At 45.8% G+C, this 18,675-nt stretch overlaps 1 protein-coding gene across 2 annotated transcripts in view; it reads left to right on the forward strand.

Moving 5' to 3' along the window:
• MASP1 (MBL associated serine protease 1) overlaps nt 1–18,387 on the forward strand; it is an 80,109-nt gene extending 61,722 nt beyond the window's left edge. Inside the window, exons 11-16 of one of the 2 annotated variants that reach the window (XM_060198530.1) lie at nt 668–805; nt 5,333–5,446; nt 7,206–7,391; nt 11,183–11,250; nt 14,607–14,706; nt 18,185–18,387. In XM_060198530.1, coding sequence (XP_060054513.1) covers nt 668–805; nt 5,333–5,446; nt 7,206–7,391; nt 11,183–11,250; nt 14,607–14,706; nt 18,185–18,372 — 794 coding nt within the window. In that variant the 3' untranslated portion in view covers nt 18,373–18,387. Of the gene's footprint in view, nt 1–667; nt 806–5,332; nt 5,447–7,205; nt 7,392–11,182; nt 11,251–14,606; nt 14,707–15,054; nt 17,921–18,184 lie in introns of those variants that run through there. The other variant, XM_016192385.2, reaches the window with a different exon arrangement.
• The last annotated feature ends 288 nt before the right edge of the window (nt 18,388–18,675 follow it).

Consider the following 18,675-nt stretch of genomic DNA (forward strand, 5'->3'; position numbering starts at 1 on the left):
GCAGGGAAGCAATTACAGAAGCCAGACCTTCCACCTTCTGCATCCCACAATGATCTTGGGTCCATACTCCCAGAGGGATAGGGAATAGGAAAGCTATCAGGGGAGGAGATGGGATATGGAGATCTGGTGGTGGGAATTGTGTGGAGTTGTACCCCTCTTATCCTATGGTTTTGTCAATTTTTCCTTTTTATAAATAAAAATAAAAAAGAAAGAAAGAGGAAAAGAAGGACAGAAAGAAGAAAGCAAGGAGAAAAGAACGTTTTTTAAAGGGAGGGGCAGGTGGTGACACACCTGGTAGAGCACTAGAACGCACGTTAGGATGTCCAAGTTCAAGGCCCCAGTCTCCACCTGCAGGAGAGAAAACTTCATAAGGAGTGAAGTAGGGCTATAGGTGTCTCTCTTTCTCTCTGCTTACCTCCCCCTTCCCTCTCAATTTCTCTCTCTCTCTATCCAGTGTGTGTGTGTGTGTGTGTGTGTGTGTGTGTATGTGTGTGTGTGTGTGTGTGTGTGTGTGTGTGTGTGTGTGTGTGTGTGTGTGTGTGTGTGTGTGACTAAATAAATAAAAAATAAATGGCAAGCATTCCTCATGGAAGATGAGGAGCTGGTGATTTGGCAAAAGACAAGTATCACCCAGAGTGTGAACTGTCCCTCCCTCTTTTGACTGCAGTGTGTGGGCTCCCCAGGATCTCCAGGAAGCTGATGGCCAGGATCTTCAATGGACGCCCGGTGCAGAAGGGCTCTGCCCCCTGGATTGCCATGCTGTCCCACCTGAATGGTCGGCCCTTCTGTGGTGGCTCTCTTCTAGGTAAGGAGGAGCTGCCAGAGGTGAGAGGCCTAGGGCTTAGGTGCAAGAGAGGAGCCCAACACTCTTCCTCAAGACTGGCCAAGATTTCTTCACTTAGACTCACTGTCCACACTGATAGGAGGGGCCAGAAGAACACTGTACAGGAAGAGACTATATCTAGAGCCAGGAGACACTTGTTCCCATTCTTTTGTGTTGTCTAAAAAATCATGATGTGTGTTTCTGTGTTTCCCTATGCAAAAATGCATTGTGACTTTTCAGACTGCCCTATAGTTGGGCATTGCCTTCAACAAGCATTTCCTGAGTGGCTGGCCTTGGGTATTGGAAAATATACAAGAGCAAAGCCTTCAGATATGGTTTACTGCGTGAGATAGTTGCATGTGGGGTGCACCAAGGGCCAGACACACAAGGAAAGCTAGGAAACTCACACTGGGGAACTTGCAAAGCCCCTGTAAATCATGCTGAGGAATTTAATATTGTATCTTGGACACTGTTGCTGGTTTACACATATGTGTGGAAAGTTCTTTCCAGGGGTGGTGTGGGTCACAGAGGGGGGAATCCAGAAGCCAGGAGTTCAGAGAGGTATTGCCATTAAAAATCACAGCCCAGGGTCGGGAGGTAGCACAGCAGGTTGAGCGCACATGGCGCAAAGCACAAGGACCAGCATAAAGATTCTGGTTTGAACCCCCAGCTCCCCTCCTGCAAGGGGAGTCACTTCACAAGCAGTAAAGCAAGACTGCAGGTGTCTTTCTCTTCCCCTCTCTGTCTCCCCTCCCCTCTCAATTTCTTTCTGTCCTATCCAACAACAACAATATCAATGGCAACAATAACAACAATGACAAGGGCAACAAAATGGGGGGGAAAATGGCCTCCAGGAGCAGTAGATTTCTAGTGCAGGCACTGAGCCCCAGCAATAATCCTGGAGGTAAAAAGAAAAAAAAACACAGTATGGGGAAGGAATTTATTCACCTGAGAATAAGAATAGGAAATAAGAAGTAAAAAATGAGAGAGATCTAAAAGTTTTGGGAAAGAGGGCTGTCAGAATTTGCTAAGATTGAATGTGGGTGAGAAAAAAGAGTGACTGACAGCTCTTCGTGCTACAGTTTGGTCCAGATGATCCAATGTTCAGCCAGCACTGACATCACAGGGAAACATTCATAGTGTCCTAGAGTCCTCAGCCAGCTCCTATTTGAGCTCATCCCAGAGAAGAAGACCCAACTGGGTCCACCTTTGCCCAGGCAACTGCCAGACTGCTGCCTCACTTTTATGGACTCACCTCCTCCAGGAATACAGCTCCTTCCAAAGACCCCCCAGAGCAGGCACTGGGCAGCAGGGTGTCAGTCCAGACACCCCCAGAATCTGTGAAGTTGTAGCCACTCCATAGCCTTACTCTGCAAGGATTAGTCCTGCAAATATAATGATGAAGGGCCTCACTTTAAGGAACCTTCAGAAGGTGCACGGCTTGGGGCTGGGTGGTGGTGAACCTGGTTGAGAGCATATGGTACAGTGCACAAGGATCCAGTTTCAAGTCCCTGGTCCCCACCTGCAGGAGAAAAGCTTCATGTGTGATGAAGCAGTATTGCAGGTGTCTCTGTCTCTTACCCTCCCTATCTCCCCCTTCCCTCTTGATTTCTGGCTGTCTCTATCCAATAAAGATAATAAATAAATAAGTTAAACATATTTTTTAAAAAGGGGGACATAGGTTAGAGAGGCCACTTGGGGCTGGTAAGACAACATTATGGTTATGCAAATAGATTTCATGCCCAAGGCTCTGATGTCCCAGGTTCAATCTCCAACATCACCATAAGCTAGAGCTGAACAGTGCTCTAGTCTTTCATTGTGTGTATCTTTCATGAAAAATAAATAAAATATTTAAGAATAAATAAAATAAATGGGCCACTTGCTGGGGAGCTTGTTGGGGAAATGGAATTAACATAGGAAGCACAAAAAGAGAGACAAAGTACAGGGAAGACATCTAGAAACTAAGAGAGAGGTGGGGCTGGGTGGTGGCACACCTGATTGAACGCACATGTTACAATGTGCAAGGACCCAGGTTCGAGTCCCCAGTTCCCACCTGCAGGGGGAAAGCTTTAAGCAGGGCTGCAGGTGTCTCTCTTCCTCTCTATCTCACCTTTCCTTCTCAATTTCTAACTATCTCTACCCAATAAATAAATAAAGATATATATATATAGTTTATGCAGGCACTGAACCCCAGTAATATGTCTTGTGGAAATTAAAAGAATGTTTAAGTATCTTTGTTACTATAAGCTAAATTCATTTTATTAATCTTTGAGGCTTTTAATTACATAATTTTTCTTAGTAGTGATCTATCAGTGGTTTACAAAATTATAAAGATCTCAGAGATACAGGTTCACACTGTATAAATCGGTTTATGTAACTCACAGCATCCACCAGCAGTCTCTGTGCCACCCCACCTTCCTCTGCTAATCACCGTGTTTCTCAGGTCTACCTACTATTTGTTTCACCAGTTGGTTTGCTTTAGTTCTCTCTCTTCCACAAATGGAGTAAAAGAAAAACCATCCAGTAGAGGTCTTTCATAGACCTCTAAGTTTTTTGTCTGTTTGTTTTGCAAAACCTTATCTCACAGGTCCTGGGCCAACTTTTTCACTGAGTCAGATGGGGGGGGAGAGGGAGAGGGCAAAGGAGAGGGAGAGAGGGAGACAGAGAGAGAGACAGAGGACAGCTTCAGAGCTTCCCCCAATGTCAAGAGCCTCCCTTGTGCTGACAGGGCTTGAGCCTGAGTTGTGTCCATGGCAAGGTGCACATCCTCTCTAGTGAGCTAACTCTTGACCCTTAGTCCTGGAGCTTGGATGTTCATGACTACTCAGCATTTACTCTTATCTGTTGTGTGTTTATTGCCTGTGAGCTACATTTTGGCAGGTCTGTCAAGTCTGCTCCTCTACCCTCAGCAGAGCTACAAATTCACTTGGTTATCCCCTCATCTGTCATTGTGTAAGACCACTCTCGTCCTCCATCAGTCAGTTCTGCAGAGGCAGAAAGGAATGGGAGAGAGTAGAGCACACACTCTGTCATATGTGATGACCTGGGTTTGAGTCCTCAAACTCCATATGAGAGCCGAGGGGAAACTTTGTGCGTGGTGAGGCAAGTCTGTGCTACTTCTCTCCTACTCTCCCATCTGGGATCTGGATAGAGCATCACATAAGCTGCCCCCACTCCCCCTTTTCTCCCATGTTCTCCCAGAGATATGTTTATTTTCTTCTTTTTTAAGAGGCAGGGTCTATTGACCTGCTTTTCCCAACAGGATAAGGTACCCAGGTAGGAGCAGGGATCTTGGCTGTGTGGCTGAAGGCAGGTGTGTGCTGTGCACATCCAAAGACGTGGCTTTGCCTCCCAGTCTTGCAGGTCCTCTCTCAGAGTCCCGAGCCAGTCTCCCTCTGCCAGGTTTCCACATGGGGTTCTCTCCACCTTGCCCCTCAGTATCTCTCTCCCTCTCTGTCTTTTACCTTTTTACCTCTGACAGAAGGCATTTATCAGTGGGGCTGGGCAGTGATTAGTGATGCACCAAGTTGATCAAACACATTCCAGTGCACCAAGGACCCAGGTTCAAACCCCGACTCCCCACCTGCAGAGGGGAAGCCTCATGAGAGGTGAAACAAGTCTGCAGGTGTCTTTCTCCCTCTATACCTCCCCCTTCCCTTTCAATATTTCTCTGTCCTACTAAATAAAATAGAAAAGGGGGGAAAAAGGCCTCTGGAAGTATATTCTTTTTTCTTATATTATTGCATTTATTTGAGTCTTGCAGACAATGTTAAATCATATTTCTGATGCTGAGGATGTTGTTGATTTTCTTAGGTCTTTTATGATAATTTAATATGAATTATGAATTTTCTGTGGATTTATTTTCAGTATGATTCTTCTTTTTTTGTTGATTTAATAGTGATTGGCAAGATCATAGGATAAGAGGAGTACAATTAAACACAATCCCCGCCACCAGAGTTCCACATCCCCTCCATTGGAAGCTTTATATTCTTTATACCTCTTGGAGTATGAACCCAGGATCATTATGGGGTGCAGAAGGTGGAAGGTCTGACTTCTTTAATTGCTTCCCTGCTGGACATGGGCATTGGCAGGTGAATCCACATTCCCAGCCTGTCTCTATCTTAATATTGGCACTGAGATCCAACCATAACCCTGGTGACAATTAAAAAAAAATTGAGGTGGGGAAGGAAAGGTAGGAATGAAAAGAGAGTCCCAGCTGGGGTGGTGGCATAAGAACTTCGGTGGTAGAGGAAGTAAGTTGTATATACAGATGGTCATATGGGGTGTGTGTGTGGGGGGGTGAAACTCTATTTCTTAATCAAGGAATAAACTGTGCACAAGTCTAGGTTTGGCTAAAGTAGGTCACTAAAATCACCAGTTCAACTTCTCATCTTCAGAGCAGGAGCTCATGTGTGTTGGCCTAGGGCTGCAGTGTGATCTGGAGAAAGGTTCCCTGGCATAGCCTGGGCATCAGCGCAGAATAAAACATGTGTGCCATTCCACCCTCAGGTTCCAAATGGGTCATAACAGCAGCTCACTGTCTCCACCAATCACTCGACCCAGAGGCCCCAACTCTACACAATTCAGACCTGCTCAGTGCTTCTGAATTCAAGGTCATCATGGGTGAGTGAGGACCCAGCTGTGTGTGTCCACCCTGTGTGTTGGTCCCCCACTCAGCAAGATGGAGGCAGCTGGCAGAAAAAACAATCGAGAGTCCAGAGACCTGAACTGAAGTCAAGATTCCTTTTCTATTGATGGGGTCCTGAACAAAGTATTTACTTCTAGACCTCAATTTTTACAGTTATTTAAAAAACACGGGGTCGGGCTAAGCACACATTATGGGAAATGCAAGGAAATGCATTATGGGAAATGCAAGCACACATTATAGGAAATGCATTATGGGAAAAAATGATCGAGAGTCCAGGGACCTGAACTGAAGCCAAGATTCCTTTTCTATTGATGGGGTCCTGAATAAAGTATCTAATTCTAGATCTCAATTTTTACAGTTATTTAAAAAACAAGGGGTCGGGCTAAGCACACATTATAGGAAATGCAAGGACCAGCATAAGGATTCGAGCCCCCAGCTCCCTACCTACCGGGGCGGGGGGTCACTTCACAAGTAGCAGAGCATGTCTTCAGGTGTCTTTCTCTCCCCCTCTCTATCTTCCCCTCCTCTCTCAATTTCTCTCTGTCCTATCCAACAACAACAACAATAACAACAACAAGAGCAACAAAATTGTGAGAAAAAAATGAAATAATGTTCAAAGGTGCTTCAGGCATCTGTGAATTCCTAGTGTATGATTTACATACAACCCAAGTTTCCCCTTGTTCTAAAATCAAACCAACTATCTTGTTCAATTTAATCAAACACATACTTAGCTACTAACATCATTCCAGAATCTAAGGGCACAAGGAAAATTAAGCCTATATCCTGCCCGTAGGGAGCTTACAGTCTAATAAGGTAATAAAATATAAGCACAGGGACCTCTCACATAAAGCAGGAAGCAGTAAATTCTAGAGGAAAAGAACAGATCAAGTTCTATGTAAATCCATAGAGAGGAGGCTTCTTTTTAAATTTTTATTTATCTTTATTTATTTTTTGGATAGAGATAGCCAGAAATTGAGAGGAAGGGGAACACAGAGAGGGAAAGAGACAAAGATCACCTACAACTCTGCTTCACCACCTGTGAAACTTTACCCCGGGGGCTTGAACCAGGATCCTTGCACATTGTAACATGTGTAGCTCAAGCAGGTACAGTACCACCTGCCCCCAGACAGAAAACTGTTCTTTTGTTTAACCTCCAGGGTTATCACTGGGGCTCAATGCCAGCACTATGAATCCACTGTTTCTAATGGCCTTCCCCCCACCTCATTTTATTGAACAAGACAGAGAGAAATTGAGTGAGGAGGGGAAGATAGAGGGGGGAGAGAAAGATAGACACCTGAAGAACTGTCTCAGCACTTGTGAAGTGTCCACCTTGAATGGTGGGAGCCAGGGTCTTGAACTCAGATCCTTGTGCTTAGTTTTATGTGTGCTTACCCACGTTCGCCACCATCCGGCCACCCAGAGAGAAGACTTTTAGCTGAAGAAGCTAGTCAGCAAGTAATCAGAAGCACACAAGGCCAGAGATTATGTGGTCAGAGCATGTGGCAATGGCAGTGGGTGTTGCCATGAGGACTGTAAAACCATGGGATAAGCACAGAGATGGAAGCTCGTGAAAATACACAGAGAAGGACAGATGAGGTCAGATGGCTGGGGAAAGATAGGTGAGGGGGAAATGAAAATAAGTCTGGAAACAGGCAAGATGGGACACTCACTGAATGAGAACAACATGGGACATAGCCTCCATTGTCACCGCACCTCACATTCCTTCTTGTCCAGGCAAACACTGGAGGATCCGCTCAGATGATAATGAACAGCATCTCCTAGTCAAGCACATCTTCCTCCACCCCCTTTATGATCCCAGGACATTTGAGAATGACGTGGCTCTGGTAGAGCTGCTGGACAGCCCGGAGCTGAACGACTTTGTGATGCCTGTCTGTCTGCCTGAGGGGGCTTCGGAGCAAGGTAATGCCTTTCAGGCCATGACTGTGCCTCTGCAGAGCAGCCTGTGCCTCTGCTGGGACTTCCCCACAAGTGCCGGTGCCAAGTGAGCCAGCTGCTAGTGTCTGTGTGAACCTTCAGATGTCCCGCCCCCACCACCTTCCCAAAGAAGCAGCAGCTATGTCAGCATTGGCTCCAGTGCAATGTAACAGCATAGCAGACAGACTAGCCTGATGGGTGCTGCAAGGACTTCACCTGTCAGGGTCCAGACAGCAGGACAGAAACCAGCCTAGTCACTGGGACAGAGAGCACTGGGGTGTTGGAGGGTAAGAGAAAGAAAACGGGAAAAGTGAGGTCAAATTCTACCAAACAAGAGAAAGTACATGCGGCAAGAAGCCACCACCAGTGGGGCTGGGGAAACATAGGAAAGAGGTGGAAGTTAGGAGGTCAGGCGGTAGTGCAGCAGGTTAAACACACGTGGCGTAAAGCTCAAGGACCAGCGTAAGGATCCCGGTTCAAGCCCCCCGGCTCCCCACCTGCAAGGGAGTCGCTTCACAAGTGGTAAAGCAGGTCTGCAGGTGTCTATCTTTCTCTCCCCTTCCTCTCTCCATTTCTCTCTTCTACCCAACAACAATGACAGCAATAACAACAATAAGAACAACAAAAGGGAATATATATATATATATATATATATATATATATTGAAATCTTTAAAAAACAAAAGAGGTGGAAGTTAGAGAAGTAAGAGCCTTGGGAAGAAATACTATGAAACAGTAACAGGCTTGTGTGGAAGAAGCCTCACACTAATGGTGCCAGGGATCAGCCACCATGGATGGCATGAGAACAGTAATAGCAAGTGTTCCAACATTCAGAGACACCCCCCCCAACAAAGTAGACCTGCCATTTCAGACTATCAGCTACAGCATTACTGAGCAGAGGCTACACGGTCAAGTTTGTAGCTGAGAAAATACAGAGACACCTGCAGCTTCACGAGTGGTGGAGCAGTGCTAGAAGTCTCTCTCTCTCTCTCCCTCTCTATTTCTATCTCTTGCCCTCTCTCAAAAAGAAAGGAAAGAAAAAACAAAAATATGGACTCCAGGAATAGTGGATCCATGCAGGAACTGAGCTCCAGCAATCACCCGGGTGGACAAAGAGAATTAATCTCTTAACTTTCAGCTGTACAATGCAGTATTATTAACTGCAAATTTCTATGACTTATTGACTTCACAACTAAAACTTTGTACTTCCTGAACCACCCCCCTTTTCTTTTTCCTCCAGAGTTATTACTAGAGCTCGGTGCCTACACTACGAATCCACTATTCCTATGACCATTTTTTTCTTTCTTCTTCTTTTTTTTTTTTGATAGAAAGACACCTACAGACCTGCTTCCCCACTTTTGAAGTGTCCCCCCTGCAGATGGGAAGCCAGAGTTTCAAATCAGGACCCTTGTGTGGGTCCTTGCGCTTTATCCTATGTGTGTTTAACTCGGTGCACCACCGCCTGAGCCCTACTTCTTGAACCCTTTATCCCACTTCATTCACACACACATACCCACCCCCACTCCCAGCAAACACCAATTTGTTCTCTGTATCTGTGAGCTTGGATTTGTTTTATTTGTTCAATTTTTTTTTATTCTTTGTGTAAGTGAGGTATAATATTTGTCGTTTTTCTTCTACTTATTTTACTTAGCCTAATACACATAAAAGTTTACTCTTTGTTGACTGACTACTACCCCACTGTGTGTTTACATCACAATTTCCTTAGCCATTCATCCACTGATGACCAAGATATGGAAGCCACCTAAGTGCTCATCAGTGGGTGAATGGCTAAGGAAATTATGGTGTGTACACACGATGGAAGACTACTCAGTCATCAAAGGGTGAAATCTTGCTATTTGTGACAACAAAGGATGGAGTCTGTGCGTATCCAGGAGAGCAGGAGAGACACCGGAAGCATACTTCCAGTCCTTGTGAAGCTCCCCCCTCACCCCACAGGTGGGGGCCAGGGGCTTAAACCAAGGTCATTGCTCATGGTAACATGTGTGCTCTACTAAATGAGCCACCACCTGGCCCCATAGATTTTTGTTAGTGATTTAATAATGGGCTATAGGATTATAACACTCCAGGGTGCTGCTCCACATGGCTCTCACCAACCAGCTTCTGTGTATTCCTTCACCCTCACGCTAAGCACCATAGTTCTCACAAAGTCTTAGACAGAGGCAGATTCCATTATTTATGTATGTATTTATTATTTATGTATTTATTCCATTGTTTATGTATTTATTTATGTATTTACTTATTTAAAACCCATGTGTTTCCATTCTCTATATTCCACATCTGAGTTAAATGATTTGGTAGTTGTAGAGACTAAATCTTAAATGTTCACTTTGCAAGAAGAAAAAAAAATTGTAACCATTAATGGTGCGGTTGTTGACTGCATAGATGTAAGCAGGTGATCATTTTGCAAAGTTTACAAATACCAGATCATTAGGTGGAACATGTGAAATCAATGCAGTACTAGAGATAAGCTGTCTCTCATTTTTTAAAAACAGTTTTCTTTTAATTTTTTATTTATTATTATCTTTATTTATTGGATAGAGACAGCCAGAAATCAAGAGGGAAGGAGGTGATAGAGAGGAAGAGAGATGATAGAGAGACACCTGCAGCTCTGCTTCACCACTCGTAAAGCTTTCCCCTTGCAGGTGGGGACCGGGGGCTCGAACCTGGGTCCTTGTGCATTGTAATACATGCGCTCAACCAGATGCACCACCACCCAGCCCCAGCTGTCTGTCATTTGACCAAAAGAAGATCTGAAGGCTATTCTTACTTTATCGCACATAAGCTAAGAGGAAAGGCACAGATAAGACTCCAACTTGTCAAACCCTGTGTGCCCATTGTGACTTCTGTGGACTTTTATTACTTACAAGTCTTGTGAGGTGGTGCTGTAATCCCGTTTTACAGAAGAGAAAACTGAGACACATCAAGGGAAAGTGATTCACTCCAGACATAGCTTGCAAGAAGCCGAGCTGGGCCTAAGGGTGCAGGTTTTCTGACTGACTGAAAGCTAGTTTCTTGTCAGTATTTAGTTTCCTTTTTTTCTAGTTTTTTAAAAAAGACATTACAAGAGAGAACAAAAATGATAGAGGAGGGAGAAAAAGAAGGCATTGTTCAGTGCTAGAATAAAATGATTCTAGGGTCTGAATTTGTTGACTCTGGAGCTTCGGGCAGGCAAGTTTATGCCCTAACAGGCTGTATTATCTGTGTTATCCCAGCCCTTGGGCTCTTTTTAAAATGAAGAGATAATTTTCTCTACTAGAGATCAACTCATTTCCACATTACTGTGTGATCTGCCAACGTCATGGGCTTCTGGAAGATCAGAGGTGAGGAGTTTTAGAGAACACCAAGTCTAGCCTCTTCCTGTAAAGGCTGTTGAATAGTCCCAGAAGGGGAGGAGTCTGGGCTTGCTCAAGGCTGTGTACTGAGCTGCGCTCTTATACACAATTATTGATTGAGTACCTACTATATATAGCATGATGATATAGCAGTGAACAAGATATATGAAGTCCAGGCTCTATGCTAGATAGGAGTGGGAGAAAAGAGGTAACTAAATAGCTTAACCACAAAGCATTTCAGAGAAACCAATGCCCAACTATCTACTGCAGGTAAACTCTAGCTCCACAGTCTCCTCCACTCCACACTGCCTTCTCTGTAGGGTCAAATCCAGCCCTTACTCCAGAGGCAAAAGCTAGCAGTGATGCAACATGGAACTGCAACCCCCACGGTCTCTCCTCTCTCACCAAATCTTATCTCTTCCAGGGTCCATGGTCATCGTTAGCGGCTGGGGGAAGCAGTTTTTGCAGAGGTTCCCAGAGACCCTCATGGAGGTGATGTTTACTGTAGACCTCATAGAGTATGGCACCACGCCCTACCTTGGAGCTTTCTGTCCCATTTCACCCCTTAGGGAATGGGAGGCTGGGGCAGCGCATAAAGAGAGAGAGATACCGTCATCCCAGGCACACCTCCAAAGCTCACAGGACTTTGAATCCCAGCAAACGTGGTTTGCTTGTTCTACACATCACAGGACTCTAGTCAATAAGCATCAGTGTTTCTGTGGTTTGTTGAAAAGTCAAGTTGTGACTGATAATTCTTCATGAAAATAACAAGTTTGGACACTTAAAAGGTGAGCCATCTGTGTATCATGAACACTCCTATTCAGAATAGCCATGTATGGCCCAGAGAAGGCTCAAGAGCCATAATTCTTACAATGATGAACTTGACCAGCATTTAGAAGTTGATATCAGAGGTCCAGGAGGTGGCAGAGTGGATAAAGTGTTGGACTCTCAAGCATGAGGTCTTGAGTTTGATTCCCGGCAGCACATGTAACCAGAGTGATGACTGGGTGTGTCTCTCTCCTCCTATCTTTCTCATTAATAAATATATAAAATCTTTAAAAAAATAAAAACTAGAAATTTATATGCACATTATTTCAGAAAGGCAGTACTGAATTAGGAATAGGAACTTCGGGGGGGGGGGGTTGGGCAGTAGCACAGCGGGTTAAGCACACATGGTGCAAAGTGCAAGGACTGGTGTAAGGATCCTGGTTCAAGCCCCCAACATCCCACCTACAGGGGGGTCACTTCACAGGCGAAGAAGCAGGTCTGCAGGTGTCTTTCTCTCCCCCTCTTTGTCTGCCCCTCCTCTCTCCATTTCTCTCTGTCCTATACAACAACAACAATAATAACTACAGAATAAAACAAAAAGGGCAACAAAAGGGAATAAATATTTTTTAAAAAGGAAAAAAATGAAGAGGAATTTCAGTGCCCAGTTCTATGTGTTTTTGAGGGTTTTTTGTCTGTTTGTTTTTCCTTTCAAGGTTATCACTGGGGCTTGGTGCCAGCACTTTCAATCCACTGTTCCCAGTAACCATTTTTTTTATATTTATTTTCCCTTTCGTTGCCCTTGTTGTTTTTCATTGTTGTTGTAGTTATTGTTGTTCTTATTGATGTCATCATTGTTAGATAGGACAGAGAGAAATAGAGGATTGGAAGACAGAGAGGGGGAGAGAAAGATAGACACCAGCAGACCTGCTTCACTGCCTGTGAAGCGACTCCCCTGCAGGTGGGAAGCCGGGGGCTTGAACCGGGATCCTCACGCCGATCCTTGAGCTTTGCGCCATGTGCACTTAACCCACTGTGCTACTGCCCGACTCTCCCATTTTTTTCCATTTTATTGGATAGGACAGAGAGAAGTTGAGAAGGGAGGAAGAGATAGAAAGGGAGGAGAGAAAGATAGACACTTGCAGACCTGCTTTACTGCTTGCAAAGCATTCCCCCGCCGACCCCCCACATGTGGGGACCGGGGGCTCTAATCTGGATCCTTGTGGTCCTTGTGCTTAGTACTAAGTGCACTTAACCAGGTGTGCCACTGCCTGCCCCTCCTCCCCCCAGCCCTCCAGCTCAACTACTGGCAAGTCACTGTAAACACATGATTTTGCCTCTCTAGGCCACAGGGTGGTATCACAAGTTGCAAGCTTAGAACAACAATGGGTGCATGCGAAGGGCACCAGGACCTCTGCCAGCCAGAACTAGCTTCCCAGCGGTCATTGTCTGTAACGACCACTCCTCCCACCGTTCATGAACTCCCAGGTGCTTACTTGGTGCTCTCCTGTGTGTCACACACTGCACCGCTACTGAGAATGATGAGGCTTAGGAATGGGTCCAGTCCGGTCCCTCACCCTCTACCCCCTACTTAGGCTTACAGTCAAGTGGGAGAGGCAGAATGTGGTGTGACACTGCATGAACGTAACAAATGTGATCGAGTGCAGAATGCATTGGCTTGAGTGGCAAGGCTCCCAACTTTATTTTAGGAGACTGGTAGGAAGAGTTTAGGAGAGCAGCGAAGAGCCGCTAGGCAGGCAGTCTGCAGGGAGCTGAGGCTGTGTCCTCATGGCTGCTCTGCCTGGAGTCTGTTTTTGCCTCTTGCCCAGGAAGGCCATGGCCACAAAGGGAGCCAGATGACCTCTCCCAGTAACAGCAACTGTGCTTCAGACATAGGTGGCCCCTTCATTTCCTCTTCTTATCCCAGATATCGTCTGCAATATTTACTCCCAACTAGATCAGGACAGTCATAATTGTAACATACTGCTGTTCAAATACTTCATGTATTTATTGAGACAGCATCTAGAGCACCGATATGTCCTTTGGTTTGATAGCACACCCATGTGGTGGCAGGGCTGGAACCTGGGCCACATGTATGTCAAGGTGCACATTCTATCTGGTGAGTTAGAATTCAACCCCAGAAGAGAAGTTTATGTATTTTACTTACTGTTATTTCTTTTAACCAGAGCACTGCTCCTATTTAGTTTTTTCTTTCTCGAGAGAAAGACACAGAAAGGTCAGAGCGCTGCTCAGTTCTGATTGTGGTGGTGCTGGGGACTGAACCCAAGATCGAAAGCCTCAGGCATGAAAAGTCTTTTGCATAACCATTATGCTGTCTCCCCAGCACACATATTGCTGTACACTTCAAAGGGGCACTTACATTGAAAAAATATTCTTTTCTGGGTACCTACTATGTCCAAGTTACACAAGACAGAAATGGGTGAGAGGCAAGCCTGTCTACCAGCTCAAGTGATGGTGTGAGAAAAAAAAAAAAAACACACCCAGCAAACACACCCAGCATGGAGAGAACTGGTGACCCTCATGGGTCCTAGCATTTGACCATTCAGTGTTTGTCATTTAAAGGCTTTTGCTGTTTTATCTTCTCTTTCTACACTTCCATGTGATTAGTATGTCAAATATTGTGACATCCATTTGTCAAATGAGACAGAGTCTCAAAGGTCTGTAAAACTATTGACTAAACTAAACGGCCCACAGGCAGTAATGGTAAGGGTAGAGGGAGAGAAATCAGCTCACACATCTCCATGTTTGAGATAATGCGGGACCCAGGTATGTGCTGCTGTCTTCATCTGTAGAGAAAACTGAGGTCCAGAGGTGGCAGTTGACTTTCCCAAGGTCACACAGCACAGGTGTGGCTGAGGCAGTAGCAGAAGCTGGATCCCCTGACTCACCTCCACTCAGTGCTCTTTCACCAGCACCACAGGGCAGGTCCCCAGAGAAGGTGTGGGTGTAGGGACAGACTCCACCGTTCATACAGGGAGAGGGTGGGGGAAGCCAGCTTTGGGGGTCAGAGAAGCAGGGACACCTCAGCCAGCATGGGGCCCAATCGTGGCCTTGTCTTTCAGATCGAAATCCCGATCGTTGAGCACGGTGTCTGCCAAGAGGCCTATGCCTCCCTGAAGAGGAAGGTGACCAGGGACATGATCTGTGCGGGGGAGAAGGAAGGTAAGATTGAACTGGAAATGGGAGGGAGGGTGGAGAATCCCTCCAAAGCTGGTAGGCGCTGCAATGGAAGGAGGCGAAGAGAGGCAGAAGAGGGCAAAGATGACCTTGCGTGAAATGATTCCACACGGGGGAACCGCATCAGAGGTGTGCGGCAGGGCTTCCCTCAGCCGCTTCTCCAAGGCTGACTTGAAGCCTCAAAGTCCTGCACCTACCTGCGCTTTCTAACATCACTGAGCTTTGAGGTCTGCCTTTAAAGGTTCGCTGCGCCCTCTAGTGTCTTACGCTCTGAACTACAAGTTATATGTGGGGAAAGAGGACTCCTTAATCTGCATTCCTTTGTCCTTCTAGGCGGCAAAGATGCCTGTGCGGGTGACTCTGGCGGCCCCATGGTGACCCTGGATAAAGAGCGAGGGCAGTGGTACCTAGTGGGCACAGTGTCCTGGGGCGACGACTGTGGAAAGAAGAACCGCTATGGAGTTTATTCTTATGTCTACCACAACAAAGACTGGATTCAAAGGGTCACTGGAGTGAGGGCTTAGATTCAGTGCCTCACTCCCCTCTCCCACCACCCTCCCTGAGTCAGTCAGCAGCAGAAGATAATTATCTGATGCAAGACACCCACCTCATTCAGCCCATGCACTACTGTTAGATTCGGCCCTTTCAAAGAAGCAGAGCCACGGAGTGGTGAGAGAACACCAGAAAGAAGCCAGGTTCTGCCACTTAGGAACTTTGCAACACTGGTGAGGAGTCTCAGCCTTTGAACCTTTATCCACCTGACCTACCTCAAAAAAAAAAAAAAAAGAGCCTGGTGAGAATCAAATTATTGATAGGTACTTAGCCCAGTACGGTGATAGCACTTAACCCAGTACAGGCAAGGAAGATGTCACTAAGTGTGACTTCTTAGCTGAAGTGTCTACCAGACAGGAAGTGACATTCTCTTACAAATCCTGGCTGATGGGTGATGCACTTTGCCCCCTCAACCTTGGACATCTCCTTCATCTTCTTCATCTGCTCTCAACTGTTATGTTTCTTTGCTACTAAGTACACTTCCCAACTCAATCCCCATACCCCCAAGTGAATACAAAATAATAATAAAAATAATAAAGCCTTTAGTCTATGGCATAACCCATGTAAATGTGAGCAAGACGCCACTTATGAGTAGCAGAGAGGAATGGAGACTAGGAAGGAGGGAGACAGGAAAGTCAGACACCAAGTTCTAGGTCTAGCTTTGCCCTCCATGCTCCCCTCCCCCCAAAAAAAAACCCAAAAACTCTGCAATTCCCTTTGCCTCAATCCAGCCCTCCACCTAACTGGCAAATTGGTGGACTAGTAATATTGTGTTTCCTTGATAAGATGACCTCAAGTCAAAGTAACCAAAAAGAAAAAAAAAACAAAAAACTACCTTAAACTCAACAGAGTTTTGAAGCAGAGAAAATATTGCTGCTGACACCCAGCCCTTACCACCAAACCCCAATTCCCAAAGCCAAGTGCTAACCTTGAGATTAGCCCTAATTCCTTTGCAGAGCCCCTGTTCTAGGCCCTGCCCCAAGTTAAACAAGGTTGACCCATGACTCAGGTCCCTCCACCTCTCCACCCCCAGCACCCAGTTCCTGGTCTAGCCAACCCCAAGCAGCCTCTCTGGCTCTTCACCCTGAAACCCAAAGCCATTAAATGCTTCCCCTGCAGACTGGCACAGAACACCACTGCCCCCTCCCCACAGCAGCTGCCCCTTTCAGGAAGCTCTCAGAGACCTCGTCCTCCCCACCTCTTGCAGACTTAAGACCATCCATCAGAGGACCAAAAGCCGGTAACACTTGCTTACTGTTGTAGCAAAACTGCGCACTGTGGAGGGCTTTAGTTCTCTAACTCTCAGCAGCTGTGAGACTCCTCCAGGGTCTTGCTGAAAGACAATAAGGAGGAATGAGGCGCCACAGATACTATGCCTTTAAGCTAAGCTCTCAGGGACAGCAATCTAAAACTTGCCTCAGGCTCCAGGAGGCAGTCGTTCTACCTCTCTGTGTCCTGTTGTTTAGTCTGTACAGGGGAGCAGGAGGTGGGATTTGCTTCCATTTGTCAAAGGAGCTGGAACCTTAGCTGAACCAAAGAAGAACAAAACACCTCCATTCCCACTCACCGGCGCTCCCTTTGCACCACCACCCCTCCCATAAGCTAGGTTGTACTGTTATTTTGGAAATAACAGCACAACCTTCCACAGACTCCTCAAGAGAAAACTGACAAGCCCATGAAAGACTGTCACATAACCAAGTGAATGCCACTAGGTGTTGTGGTTCAGAGCATCGCGGAGTCAGAATAAAGGTCACTCTGGTGTGGAACATGGGAGGCAGGGTGGCATCAGGAAACAGAGGAAATAGCGTTGGTGGGGAGGCTTGAAGAGGATGGACATTCCCACGGGTAAGATGGGGAATTTTCCGCATGGATGGAGAAGCAAGGATAAATGTCTGTTCAGGCTTTCCTTAGACCACACCAGCTTCTCTCACTAAAACAACAAGAGCAAAAGACAATGACTGGGATGAGAACCAATGTCCCAAGTCTTGCTTCTCAGTGGCAGACAACTATAGGGCTTGAAGCAGCCTTGGGGTCTACAAAAGAGTACTGGCTTTTGTCTGGACCCAGTTTCTCCTCAATTTCTACTTACTGCTTAGAACTTGGAGCCCTTGCCTCTTTCTGCCTTCGAACTACAGATCACTCTTGATCTACTACACACTCATTAGCTTTTCCAGCTACCATACCTCTCTGCTCAGCTGGAGGAAACCCAAACCTTTCAGGGTAATAGAAACAGAGAACAGGGGTGTCTGTTGGGACCGTTATGTACGGCCTTGTGATTTCATTCTTTACCGGGTCTAGAAATATAAAGTTCACTATCTCTAATTGGAGCCCATTCCAACCTCGAAGTGTGCAAAAAGGTCTCTCTTGTATGCAACTCAAATCTGTCTCCTTTGAATACAATTTGTGGGCAGAGGGTAGATAGTATAATGGTTATGCAAACAGACTCTCATGCCTGAGACTCCAAAGTCCCAGGTTCAGTCCCTTGCACCGATTAAAATAAAATACAGATTGTACAGCTAAAGATGACATTGTATCCTATGAATGTTGCTATTCATAATTACTATCATGCCTGATTTTATTGGGAGCAGATATTGTTTTTGTGGGTGACTACATATTTGTTCCAATAAACATCTGAATTGAATCAAAACATCCCTTTTAACTAGTATGTTTCTCATGTGCAAATGACCCTGGCGAGTTGTGTTTCCATTTTTTAACATCTCACTGTATCCAGTTAGCATTCCTGTCCTATGCATGAAGAGAGACTGAGGTCTGATGATCCTACTATTGGTACAAAAGCATGTCTTCCATCTTTTAGGGAATTCTGACTAAATACCTTGTCATTCCGGAAAGTTATCAGAATAGCCCAGGATGCCATACCCAAGATAGAAAAAAAAAATTTTTTTTTCTTCAGATCCCACGTTTAATGTTTGCTGGAGAAAACAAGGTGCCAAGTATAGAGTAGCCTGTCCTGGACTGGAATCTGCACTTTCCTCCTGCCAGGACTTGATCATGGTCACTGGTTTTAGAACACCACCAAGAAACCCATCCACAAAGATGAGCTGGAGCATGCAGCCAAGACAGTGGCCAATGTGCTTCTAGATATTGAGAGCCTCAGGTTCTGGTGAAGCTCAGACTGACTTCCTCATCCCTTTGGTTTTTCCCAACTATAAACGGATGTTAGTGTTTCTTCCAGGGCAGGGGAGGCATCATAATGGTTTTACAAAAAGATGTTCATGGGAGTCAGGTGGTAGCACAGTGGGTTAAGGGCACATGACACAAAGCACAAGGACCAGTGTAAGGATCCTGGTTTGAGCCCCCAGGTCCCCACCTGCATGGGGGTTGCTTCACAGGCAGTGAAGCAGGTCTGCAGGTGTCTTTCTCTCCCCCTCTCTATCTTCCCCT

This window comes from Erinaceus europaeus, chromosome 9, assembly GCF_950295315.1.
Source record: "Erinaceus europaeus chromosome 9, mEriEur2.1, whole genome shotgun sequence".
Lineage (NCBI taxonomy): Eukaryota > Metazoa > Chordata > Mammalia > Eulipotyphla > Erinaceidae > Erinaceus > Erinaceus europaeus.